The sequence below is a fragment of the Eriocheir sinensis genome, chromosome 33 (assembly GCF_024679095.1).
Source record: "Eriocheir sinensis breed Jianghai 21 chromosome 33, ASM2467909v1, whole genome shotgun sequence".
NCBI lineage: Eukaryota > Metazoa > Arthropoda > Malacostraca > Decapoda > Varunidae > Eriocheir > Eriocheir sinensis.
In genome coordinates, this window is record NC_066541.1 from 462,039 (window position 1) to 474,509 (window position 12,471).

The window sequence follows — 12,471 nt, forward strand, 5'->3', positions numbered from 1 at the left end:
TGGTCCATAATCCCACCTCCTCCCCTACTAATTTTGATACAATCCTTTTGCTTAACAATCTCCTTTCTAAGAATAAAGCTCAATTGTAATGCAGTGATATTTGTACTAGATCCTGCCTCCCAGGAGTGTCATCTCTTCTCAACCTTGTGCCTGACTTTACCTTATGTCATAAAATTTAGAGATAATTAATATACTCATTCACTCACTCATGCTCAGACTTTCTCTCTCTCTCTCTCTCTTACCATCTTTCACATCAATTATTTCTTCATCCATGTACGAATCCGAATCTTCACTCTGAAAATAGAAGAAATATGCATCATTAATTTATTCAAACAGAGAGATTGTGACTAAACTATAAAATAAATACAAAAAAGTAGTAGTCTAAAAAAATTCCCTTTGACCTCTTCCATCTGATGACCGATCTATATCATACTACACTTAGTCTCCCATGAAAGAAAACTGTTTTGTAGCTGTTTTCTGTGGTTTGTTATCTAAAGAAAATTGTTGTGAATGACTAATCTATTTATGCTGACGCCTGGGAAAAGAGGGGATGAGAGTGTTGTGTGGCAGTAAATATGGTGCGGTGAAAATGGAAATTCTCTCTCTCTCTCTCTCTCTCTCCCCCACAAGGAGAGAGAGAGAGAGAGAGAGAGAGAGAGAGAGAGAGAGAGAGAGAGAGAGATTGCGCTGTCCCGTCTCCATATCCGCTCTTACCCAACTTTTCCTTAAAATCATGAATGTTTCTTGCACAAATCTCCTCCTCCTCCAGTCTATTCCACAGCTCAACGCTTCTGTTTGGGAAGCTAAACTTTTTTACATCTCTCCTACACATGGTCGCCCTCAACTTCTTTCCACGTCCTCTCGTTTCTCTCTCGTTCCACACACACAGGTCCTGTCTGTCCAAATACTCCACTCCGTTCGCCACCCTGTACACCACTATCAGGTCTCCTCTTTCTCTTCTTCTCTCCAGGGTTGTGAGCCCCATTCTATTGAGTCTCTCTTCATAAGCCCAATCTCTAAGTTTCGGTACCATCTTAGTTGCCACTCTCTCCACTCTTTCCAGCTTTCTTATGTTCTTCTTTTCGTGAGGTGCGTATTTACCTAGTTTTACCTAGTTATGAAATACAGGAAAAGAGCCATACTAGGCTTGTGCTATTCCATTACCATAATGCTTATTATCCAGTTTGGCTTTAAATTCATGAATCGTTTTTACATGCACAGTCTCCTCATCAAGTCCGTTCCATGTTGTTATGCTTCTGTATGGAAAACTGTATTTCTTGATGTCTCTCCTACAGTTGCTCTTCTTCAATTTCTTATCATTGCCTCTTGTTACACTTCTGTCACGTACCACTAGGTCTTCCCTGTCCAATTTCTCCAATCCCTCTTGTATTCTGTACAATGCTATTAGGTCCCCTCTCTCTCTTCTGCTCTCCAGTGTTGTTAGTCCCAATTTCTCCAGTCTTTCTTCATAGGTACGTTCTCTCAGAGTTTCCGGTAATTTAGTCGCTGCTCTTTGTATTCTTTCCAACTTTCTAATATCTTTCTTCAATCTAGGTGACCACACTAATGCTGCATATTCCAGTTTTGGACGTATCAGTCATCAATGTTATTAGTTTCTTCACCATTTTTTCATCTAAATATGTAAATGCTGCTTTTATGTTTCTAAGAAGATTGTATGTTTCCCCAGTTATCCGGTCTATATGTTTTCCAAAGGATAACTTGTCTGTTATGATCAATCCCAGATCTTTTTCTTCATTTTTTTTTCATGATTCTTTCATTACTCAGAGAGTAGTTCCCCAATATTCGTCTTGGGAGTTAAAATCGCGTCAAACCTTAAATTCTCACATCAATGCATTGATGCAGCAAATAAAGCGAACAGAATGTTGGGCTTCATTAAAAGAAACTTTTTATTCAAGAATAAAGATGTAATACTTCCGCTCTACAATAGTTTAGTTAGACCCCACTTGGAATATACAGTACAGTTTTGGTCTCCTCACCAGGCAAAGGACATTGCTAAATTAGAAGGTGTTCAGCATCGGGCAACAAAAATGATCCCTTCCTTGCGCGACAAATCCTACAAAGAAAGGCTTTCCACCCTTAACATGTTCTCTCTTGAGAAACGTCGCCTCCGAGGAAAACTGATCGAATGTTTTAAAATACTTAATGGTTTCACGAATGTAGACAGAACAAAATTGTTTATGATTGATGACACTTCGCGAACGAGGAACAATGGCATAAAACTCATATGTAGACAAGTAAATTCAGACTGCACCAAATTTTACTTCACCAACGTTGTAGTACGAGAATGGAATAAGCTCCCACTGTCAGTGGTCCAGTGTAACACTACTGACTCCTTTAAAAACAAGCTCGACCATCACTTCCTTGAGCTTAATATTAACTAGAGTAGAAAAGTAACATTTTGGAGCCATCTGATTAATGAAGAATCACTTAGGTTTAAGGACAGACCACGTAGTCTGGACCATGGGATCTGTGTGGTCTGATTTTCTATGTAATTCTATGTAATACTGCTCCTACCAAAATCCATCACACTACATTTCTCTGTATTGAATGTCATTCCCCATTTGCGTGACCATTTGCTTATTCTATTGAGATCTTGGCTCAGGGCTACAGTCTTCCTCATTAGCAGCCACCCTCATTATTTTAGCATCATCAGCAAACATATTCATATAGCTTGTCACCCCTTCTGTCATATCATTAATATAAATTACAAACAAGTGTGTGTGTGTGTGTGTGTGTGTGTGTGTGTGTGTGTGTATTTACCTAGTTGTGAAATACAGGAAAAGAGCCGTACTAGGCTTGTGCTGTCCCGTCTCCATAATGCTTATTATCCAGTTTGGCTTTAAATTCATGAATCGTTTTTACACAGTCTCCTTGTCAAGTCCGTTCCATGTTGTTATGCTTCTGTATGGAAAACTGTATTTCTTGATGTCTCTCCTACAGTCGCTCTTCTTCAATTTCTTACCATTGCCTCTTGTCACACTTCTGTCACGTTCCACTAGGTCTTCCCTGTCCAATTTCTCCAATCCCTCTTGTATCCTGTACAATGCTATTAGGTCCCCTCTCGCTCTTCTGCTTTCCAGTGTTGTTAGCCCCAATTTCTCCAGTCTTTCTTCATAAGTATGTTCTCTCAGAGTTTGCGGTAATTTAGTCGCTGCTCTTTGTATTCTTTCCAACTTCCTAATTTCTTTATTCAATCTAGGTGACCACACTAATGCTGCATATTCCAGTCTTGGACGTATCATCGATGTTATTAGTTGCTTCATCATTTCTTCATCTAAATATGTAAATGCTGCTTCTATGTTTCTAAGAAGATTGTATGTTTCCCCAGTTATCCGGTCGATATGTTTTCCAAAGGATAACTTGTCTGTTATGATCACTCCCAGATCTTTTTCTTCAGTTTTTTTCATGATTCTTTCATTACTCAGAAAGTAGTTCCCCGATAGTCGTCTACTGCTCTTACCAAACTCCATCATGCTACACTTCTCTGTATTGAATGTCGTTTCCCATTTGCGTGACCATTCGCTTATTCTATCGAGATCTTGGCTCAGGGCTACACAGTCTTCTTCATTAGCCATCCTCCTCATTATTTTAGCATCATCAGCAAACATGTTCATATAGCTTGTCACCCCTTCTGTCATGTCATTAATATAAATTACAAACATAACAGGACCCAACACTGATCCTTGGGGGACTCCACTCATCACTTCCATCCAGCTTGATTTATTATTCCTAATTACTGTTCTCATTTCTCTCTTTGTCAAAAAGTCCATAATCCAATCCAATATTGAACCACCCAGACCTCCAACATGATTAAGTTTCCATATTATCGCTTGTGTGGTACTTTATCAAACGCTTTCTTTAAGTCCAGATACACACAATCTGCCCAACCATCTCTTTCCTGTATTGTATCAATTACTCTTGAATAGAAGCTGATCAGATTAGTTACACAAGACCGTCCTCCTCTGAATCCGAATTGGCTATTTGTTAATACAGGTAACTCTCGATTTACGCGAGTTTGGTTTACGCGTTTTTTAAATAACGAGGGGTCCAAAATCCAAATGAATGTTTAATTTACACGTTTTTTTTCCACTTATACGCGATATTTTATGGAGTGGCCACCAGATGTCTCATGTAACTGGACTCACACGGCGCCGCGGCCACACAGCTGAGCTCAGTTCTTCCCGCGCGCCACTTGAACAATACAGTACCCACGCTGCCACGCTACTCAACAATAGGGGTGGGCAGGTACCGGTACCAGTATCGATACTAACGGTACCAGCTATACGGTATGGTACTGGTACCAAACTGTTCAGTACCGGTAACAATACTAGCTCATGGTGTCCCTCATTTCTTCCTCACACGAGTGAGGCTGAGACTGAGTGCCTGAGTGGATATCTCGGTGATATGGATATTCTCTCTCTCTCTCTCTCTCTCTCTCTCTCTCTCTCTCTCTCTCTCTCTACTGAATGAAGTGAATATTTATTTTTCGATAGAAACCTACCTCTTGTTTGATTTACATTGTTTTTGATTTACGCGACCTCTTCAAGGACACAATACTCACGTAAATCGAGTCACCTGTAAACTGTTTTCTTCTAAATACTTCACCCATCTGTTTTTTTATAATTTTCTCACACATCTTTGCTACTACACTTGTTAATGACACTGGCCTATAGTTCAACGGGTCTTCCTTACTTCCTCCTTTATGTATTGGGACGATGTTAGCCCTCTTCCAGTCTCTCGGTACCTTCCCTTGTGCTAGTGTGTGTGTGTGTGTGTGTGTGTGTGTGTGTGTGTGTGTGTGTGTGTGTGTGCGTGTGTGTGTGTGTGTGCATTTACCTAGTTGTGATCCACAGGAACAGAGCCATGCTCGTGCTGTCCCGTCTTTCCAACTATTTCCGTCTAATTTGGCCTTAAATGTGCTTATTGACTTAGCCTGTACCACTTCCCTCTCCAGCCCATTCCAGGCCCCAACACATCTCTGTGGGAAGCTGTTCTTCTTGACATCTCTTCTACAAATTCCTTTTCTCAACAGTTTTCCATTTCCTCTTAAGGTTCTCTCTTCTCTTATCAAAAGGTCATCTCTATCCAATTTCTCTAGACCCCATCACCCTATACACCGCTATTAAATCTGCTCTTTCTCTTCTAATTTCCAATGTAGGGAGGTTCAGCCTCAGCAATCTTCCTTCATAAGGCAGGTCGCTCAGACTTGGTGCCATTTTTGTTGCCACTCTCTGTATCCTCTCCAGTTTTCTAACGTGTTTCTTAACCCTTTCATGGCTAAACGCTCGCAGCGAGCGTTAGGCGTATTTGCTGGTGGTGCTAAACGCTCGCTGCGAGCTCCAGCCACACTCAAATCTCCCGCGTATGAGAGCATTCCAACAATATTTCTCACAACACAGGATTGCCAATTGAGTGAGTTCTCCACTAAATTTGGTGGAAAATCATGTCAACCCAGTGCGGAAAATCTACGAACGAGCAACTGGTGGATGTTGTTGTCCAATATAGCGACATTTTTGCATAGCTCCACTTATCACATGACTGATATTTTGACCAAATAGTTGTAAATTTTGCAGTTGGCAATACTGCCCTACCAGCACCCCATCATCATGAGATCTACAGTAGTTGCCTTACGGCTGACCATCGGGCACATATAAATGAACGTCTTCACTGGCAACACCCCATGAACGTGCCTGTACTTTCGCAGGAGAGGCTTACATTACCGAATAGTATAGATCTTGGCCTCCTCTTTCCAATGGTGTTTTTGTTTTTTAGCTGTGATGAATAATTTTTGAGATACAGCGGTTAAAAGAGCGAGCACTAGCGTCACTTCCTGGTGGTGCTAAAAGCTCGCTGTGAGCGCCAGTCGCACTCACAGCAAAAAACACCCCCTGAACGTGCCTGTACTTCTGCAGGAGAGGCTTATATAACTGAATCTTATAGATCTTGGCCTCCTCTTTCCAATGGTGTTTTTGTTTTGTAGCTGTGATGAATAGTTTTTGAGATATAGCGGTTAAAAGAGATCCCCTTCCCCTGCTGGGGTGCCCGAGCGCGCCTGAGGGGATAGTCTCGTTGTGAGCGCTTAGCAATGAAAAGGTTAAGTGATGGCGACCAAGCCATTGATGCATATTCTAGTCTAGGGCGTATCAAGGTCACAGTTAGTTTCCTTACCATGTCCTCATCAAGGTATGTGAACACTGCTCTGATGTTCCTCAGCAGGCTGTATGTCTCAGCTGATATTTTATTCACATGTCTCTCTGTTGACAAGTTTTCTGTGATTACCCCTCCAAGGTCTTTTTCTTCTTTCTTCTTGTCTAACTTATCCTTACCCAAGTTATAATGTCCCTCTACTCTCATTCCACTCTTTCCAAATTCAATAACACTGCACTTTTTGGTATTAAATTCCATTTCCCATTTCCTGCTCCACTGCCACACTGTGTCCAGGTCTCTCTGGAGCAGCAAACAGTCATCCTCTTTTTCCACTCTTCTCATTATCTTAGCATCATCGGCCAACAGACTCATATAGCTATCCACTCCTTCTGTCACATCATTAAAATATACTGCAAACATAATTGGGGCCAACACAGAGCCTTTCAGAACTCCACTCATGACATTTTTCCAACTTGAATTCCTGTCTCTAATAGTTGTTCTCATCATCCTGTTATTCAGAAAATCCTCCACCCACTTTAGAAGTCCTCCCCCTAATTTACCCACTGTCTCCAGCCTCCACATCAACCTCCTATGCAGCACCTTGTCAAAGGCCTTTTTCAAGTCCAGGAAGACAGCGTCAGGCCATCCCTCTCTCTCCTGCACAACATCTATCACCCTTGAATAGAAACACACCAAGTTTGTCAGGCATGATCTTCTTTTCTTAAATCCGAACCATCTTTCTGTGATGATTTCATTTTCCTCTAGGTGCTTCGTCCATTTCTTTTTCACAATTCTTTCGCATAATTTTGACACTATGCTCGTAAGGGAAACTGGTCGATAATTAAGTGAGTCGTCTCTTCTTCCGCTCTTGTAGATGGGGACTATGTCAGCTTTTTTCCAGTCCAGAGGGACTACACCCTCAGCCAATGATTTTTTTATAACTTTGTGTATTTTATCCGCCAACTGATTCCTACACTCCTTCAGCACCCAGTTGGAAACACTGTCAGGACCCTGTGACTTCCTCACATCTAGATTCTCCATTTCATTAGTTATCTCCTGCACTGTGATTTCTATGTCACACAGGCAGGGCCCTCTTGGGCCTATTCCAGTTGGTACGTCAAACTCGCTTTCTCTTGTGAATACTTCTTGAAAGCTTTTGTTCATCCCATGCTTCGTCACTTCCCCTTGTTGTCCAGTCTTCCCAGTTTACTTCTTTACAATTAAAGTCTCCCATAATTGTTAATTTATTGCATGCTTTCATCATGTTGTCCAAACAGATTCTAGTATCTCCTAGCATGTTGTTATAGTCCTCCACTGACCACGATGATGTCTTAGGCAGCACATACAAAACTACATATTCTCTTTTCCCCATTCCTTTTCCTAATTCCTTCAGCAAAACCTTCACCATACACAACTTTGTCTACCACAATACAGTTGTCCCTCAAATAGTACGGTTTCCAAGAGTACAGTTTCGGTTATATATGGATTGTCATGGAAGAATTTTTTAGGATTTTTAAATTTCCCGCTTGTCGCACCAAGTAGCCATGGTGTGAGTGGCAACACTGTTCTACCAAAACACCTGCTGAAAGCACCCTGAAACGTTCGAGAAAGCTGTTCACCTTGCAGAAGAATTCAGATTTAGGAGAAGTTACGTTGCGGTAGGGAGAGCATACCACATGAATGAGAGCAGTGTTCGCTGTATCTATCTTAGTGTAAAAGAAATTCTTGCCGCAGTAACTGGCAGTGCTCCAAGAGTGCTGCAAGAGTGGAGATAAAGGCCGTCCTTTTACTAAGCCCCGTCGTTGCTATGGTAACGGCGTCTCATTCGCAGCAAAATGACGTACGCTGATCTTCCTGGCGATGTTTAACATGCATTACTAGCTGTCCTGGCTGATGAACTCCTTACAGCAGAAGATGAAAACGAAGCTGCAGTGGTTCTTGTGTTTTTTTTTTTTTTTGTTGCGCGGTGCTGCATCTTGATAGGAGGCATCGTACAGGCCCAAGGGGCCAAGGGCTTGGGGTTCGAGGGGGGGCCTTCTGGTGCAAGCCGTTCTGGATGTTTATAGTGGTGCCATTTGCATTGGCTCATGCTGCCCGGACCTTGAACTTCGTTCTTGATTAAACGCTTCGGCTTCCTCAGAGGTTGGGTGGTCTTCAGGACAGCATGTGGGTGGGTAATTAAGTTTTAGCGTGGTGTGAAAATCCGGTGGTGGTGGTGAAGTTGAACCAGCGTCGCCCATCCCATCCGGTGTGAATATGGGCATGGTGGGCTATGGTGGCACAGAGAGGTGAAATGCAACGGAAACACTCATATGTGCTTGTTTTGGCCACCATATTTGCTGATGACATCATCAGAACACGAAGGCGCTCCACCTCTCAAAGTCGGGAGCCAGCGGACGTGCCGAGTTGGCAACTCGTGCTGCCGCGTCACACATTTGAGAGCACTCGGGATGTTCCAAGAGTTCCAATTCCCTCTCTCAAATGCAGCCCAGGAGTGTTTCAAGGGGGGGACACTAATTTTATACGGATTTTTGAATAGTACAGAGGTCCTGGGTCCCTAACCCCCGTACTATTTGAGGGACGACTGTATCCTTCTTTGTCAAAAACATCACCCCTCCTCCCTGCTTCCCCTTTCTATCCCTCCTCCAATTATCGTACTTCCCCTCTCCCAGGTTAGGTAAAATGATTCCTTCGCTCAGCTTTGTTTCCGCTATTCCCATAATGTCTGGCCCAAGTTCTCTCAAATACACATTAGTTTCTCCTTGTACTGATATTAATTCATTGATGTTTGTGTACGCTACTTTTAGTTGCTTTCCCTTCTGTACCACTTCCTTAATCTCATATCCATTACTCGCCAATAGTACTCCTTCTTCTCCGACTCCGTCCTGTTCTCATTTTTTTCATTCACTTCATGCCTCAGTTCCTTAATCTTTTCTCTTCCATATTTAGGTCTCTCTGAATCCATACATTCTTAAACTCCTCTTTCCTCGCCAGCTTCCACATCCTTGCAAGTACTTCCTCCGCTGCAGTCTGTGACCGAAATCTGATTTTAAGTGGCCTCTCCGCTCCTCCCACATTCTTTCCAATTCTCGTTACCTCTTCAATCTCTTCAATAATCCCCCCACCTTCCTCCTCCACTTCCCTCACAACCTTCCCCGCAACATTTTTCTCCTGTGTTATGTATGTGTGTGTGTGTGTGTGTGTGTGTGTGTGTGTGTGTGTATTTACTTACCTAGTTGTAGTTTTACAGGGCCTGGGCTTTACACTCGTGTGGTCCCGTCTCCATATCTATATTTATCCAACTTTTCCTTAAAGCTTTGTACACTCCTCGCCGATATTACATCCTCACTCAGTCTGTTCCAAACCTCTATATATTTCTTTACGGGAAGCTATATTTTTTTTTATGTCTCTCAAGCATCTTCCCTTCCTCAGTTTTTTTACTATGTCCTTTTGTGTTCCTGGTGGTAGTTTCTTCTTTTAGTAATAACTCGACGTTATCTACTTCTTCCATTTTGCTCAATAATTTGTAGATTTGTATTAGGTCTCCCCTTTCTCTTTTTTGTTCTAGTGTTGGTAGATCCAGTTCCTTTAGTCTTTCCTCGTATGTCAATCCCTTCAGTTCTGGAACCATTTTTGTTGCCATCCTTTGTATTCTTTCTAGTTTCTTAATGTGTTTCTTCTTATAAGGAGACCACACTACCTCCGCATATTCCAACTTTGGTCTGATCATAGTGGTAATTAATGTTTTCATCATATCCTTACCCATGTAGTGGAATGCTATTCCTATATTTCTCACCATGTTATACGTATTACCGAATATCCAATTAACATGACTCTGGCTGTTTATTATCTTGCATTGTTATTCCCAGATCTCTATCTTCGTGTACTTTCTTTAATGTTTTACCATCTCCCATTTTATGTCCATTTTGGTCTTCCTTCACTTTTTCCCATTTCCATAACATGACATTTCTTCACATTGAATTTCATCTCCCATTCCATACTCCAGTTCCAAATCTTGTTTAGGTCTTCTTGCAGAATTTCAGTCTTTATTGTTTCTTATGTCTTAGCAGCTTTGCATCATCTGTGAACAGGCTCATATAACTATTTACTCCCTCTGGCATGTCATTAATATATACTAGGAAAAGTATTGGTGCCAATACCGATCCCTGAGGCACTCCACTCTCTACAGTTCTCTGTTCCGATTTTATGTCCTTAACCACTGTTCTCATCTCCCTTTTCCTTAGGTAGCTTTCCATCCAGTTCTTCATTTCCCCTTTCAATCCTCCTTTATTTTCTAGTTTCCATAGCAGTCTTGTATGTGGAACTTTGTCAAACGCCTTCTTCAGGTCCAGGTAGGCGCAATCAACCCGTCCGTCCCTTTCCTGTATTTTATGTCACTCTTGAGTAAAAGCTCAGTAGTTTGTCACACATGAGTGCCCTTTTCTAAATCCATACTGTTTACCTGTGATTAAATTTTGCTCCTCTAGAAATTGCATCCATTGTTTCTTTATCACTTTCTCACATATTTTACATACTACACTGGTCAATGATATGGGTCTGTAGTTCAGGGGTTCTTCCTTCCTTCCACTTTTGTATATGGGGACCACTTCAGCCCTCCGCCACTCCTTAGGCACTGTACCAGTTGTCATTAAGCATTTAATCCCTTCAACATAAGGACGCGTATACTGCATCCTTGTGTGCCCCATACCATATCTGAGGACGCGCATACTGTGTCCTGGCTCGCTTTAGCCAATATACGAGTTATTTTATCTCTAGATTTATGCTTACATCTCAAAATTATCAATTAATTTATGTTTCTTTATGTGCACCATTTAATTCTGCATGTTTTCATATATAATACATGATGATTATGTTGAGTTTATGGCTGAAAACTTGTTATATTCAATAGCAACATTTGAAATTTGGCGCACGCAGCGATCCTGGATACAGCGCAGGGCGCTGTTTTGGCCCGGCCGTAGTGAGTTTCTTTATGTACACAATTTAATTCTGTATGTTCTCATATATATATATAATACATGATGATTATGTTGAGTTTATGGCTGAGGACTTGTTATATTCAACAGCGACATTTGAAATTTGACGCGCGCGTCGATCTTGGATATGGCGCAGGGTGCTGTTTTGGCCCGGCAGTAGTGAAGGAGTTAATGATGTCATATATCGGTCTAACCAACTCATTTCTGCATTCTTTCAATATATACCCCGAGACTCCATCCGGTCCTACAGCTTTCCTCTCTTTCAGCTCCCGCAACAACTCATATATCTCCTCTTTATTTACTGTAACTTCTTCCATATGAACATATATCTTGTTTTCTTGTGGCTCATTAAATATTGATTAATTAGTAAAAACTTGCTGGAACTTTTTGTTTAGTAACTCCGCCATGTCTTTAGGTTCATCGACTGTCACATTCCCATTGCTCAGTCTTTCAATTGTTTCTCTTGGTTTAATCTTACCATTTATGAATCTATAAAATAGTTTAGGTTGTTCCTTGCACTTTTCCACAATATCCTTTTCATATCCCTTTTCTTCTTCCTTCCTTATTTTCACATACTCATTTCTCACTACCTTAAAATCTTCTTTATTCCTTTGGTTTTTATTTCTTTTAATCTTTTCCATGCTTTGTCTCTTTTTTTCTTTTGCCTTAGCACACCTTGCATTTAACCAGTCTTTTTCCCTTTTCTTTAGGTCTGTATTCTGGTACAAACTTCTTAACCCCTTTTTATATACCTCCATGAAAATGTCATACTTTTCTTGCACTTCACTTGTTCCCATTAGCTCATCCCAGTCCAGCTCTCCATAATATTTCCTAAGATATTCCACATCTGCCTTCTTATAGTTTAACCTGTTTCTTTTATATGATTCATCCTCTTCACTTCCTTCCTCCTCCATTTCTATCTCTATGATTAAGTGGTCACTCTTTCCCAGAGGGCATCCATACCTTAATTCATCCTTCAAGTGTATTCCTCTTGTTAACACCAGGTCCAGTCTCGCCGGTTTATCGCCACTTCTATATCTTGTGTTTTCCTTCACCCTTTGCATCATCAAGTTTTCCATCATCAATCTTAACAATCTTTCCCCCATGCCATATCTCCACCACCGCTTTCAAACATCTCCCAATCTACCTCTTTACAATTAAAATCACCAACTAATAGTACTCTTTTGTTTGCCTTGAGTATTCTACTTAAACTCTGAATGGTATCTTCAGTCATGATTTCATGTTATTCTTTACTCCATGAGTTTGTTCTAGGCAATACATACGTTGTTGTGATCGTCATCCTTTCTCT

The 12,471-nt window shown here is 41.2% G+C and overlaps 1 protein-coding gene across 3 annotated transcripts in view; it reads right to left on the minus strand.

The window, feature by feature from the left end:
* LOC127006495 (HMG box-containing protein 4-like) overlaps nt 1-12,471 on the minus strand; it is a 183,478-nt gene that overhangs the window by 136,483 nt on the left and 34,524 nt on the right. For all 3 annotated transcript variants that reach the window (XM_050876429.1, XM_050876428.1, XM_050876430.1), the window contains exon 3: nt 243-294. In XM_050876429.1, coding sequence (XP_050732386.1) covers nt 243-294 — 52 coding nt within the window. The remainder of the gene's footprint in view (nt 1-242; nt 295-12,471) is intronic.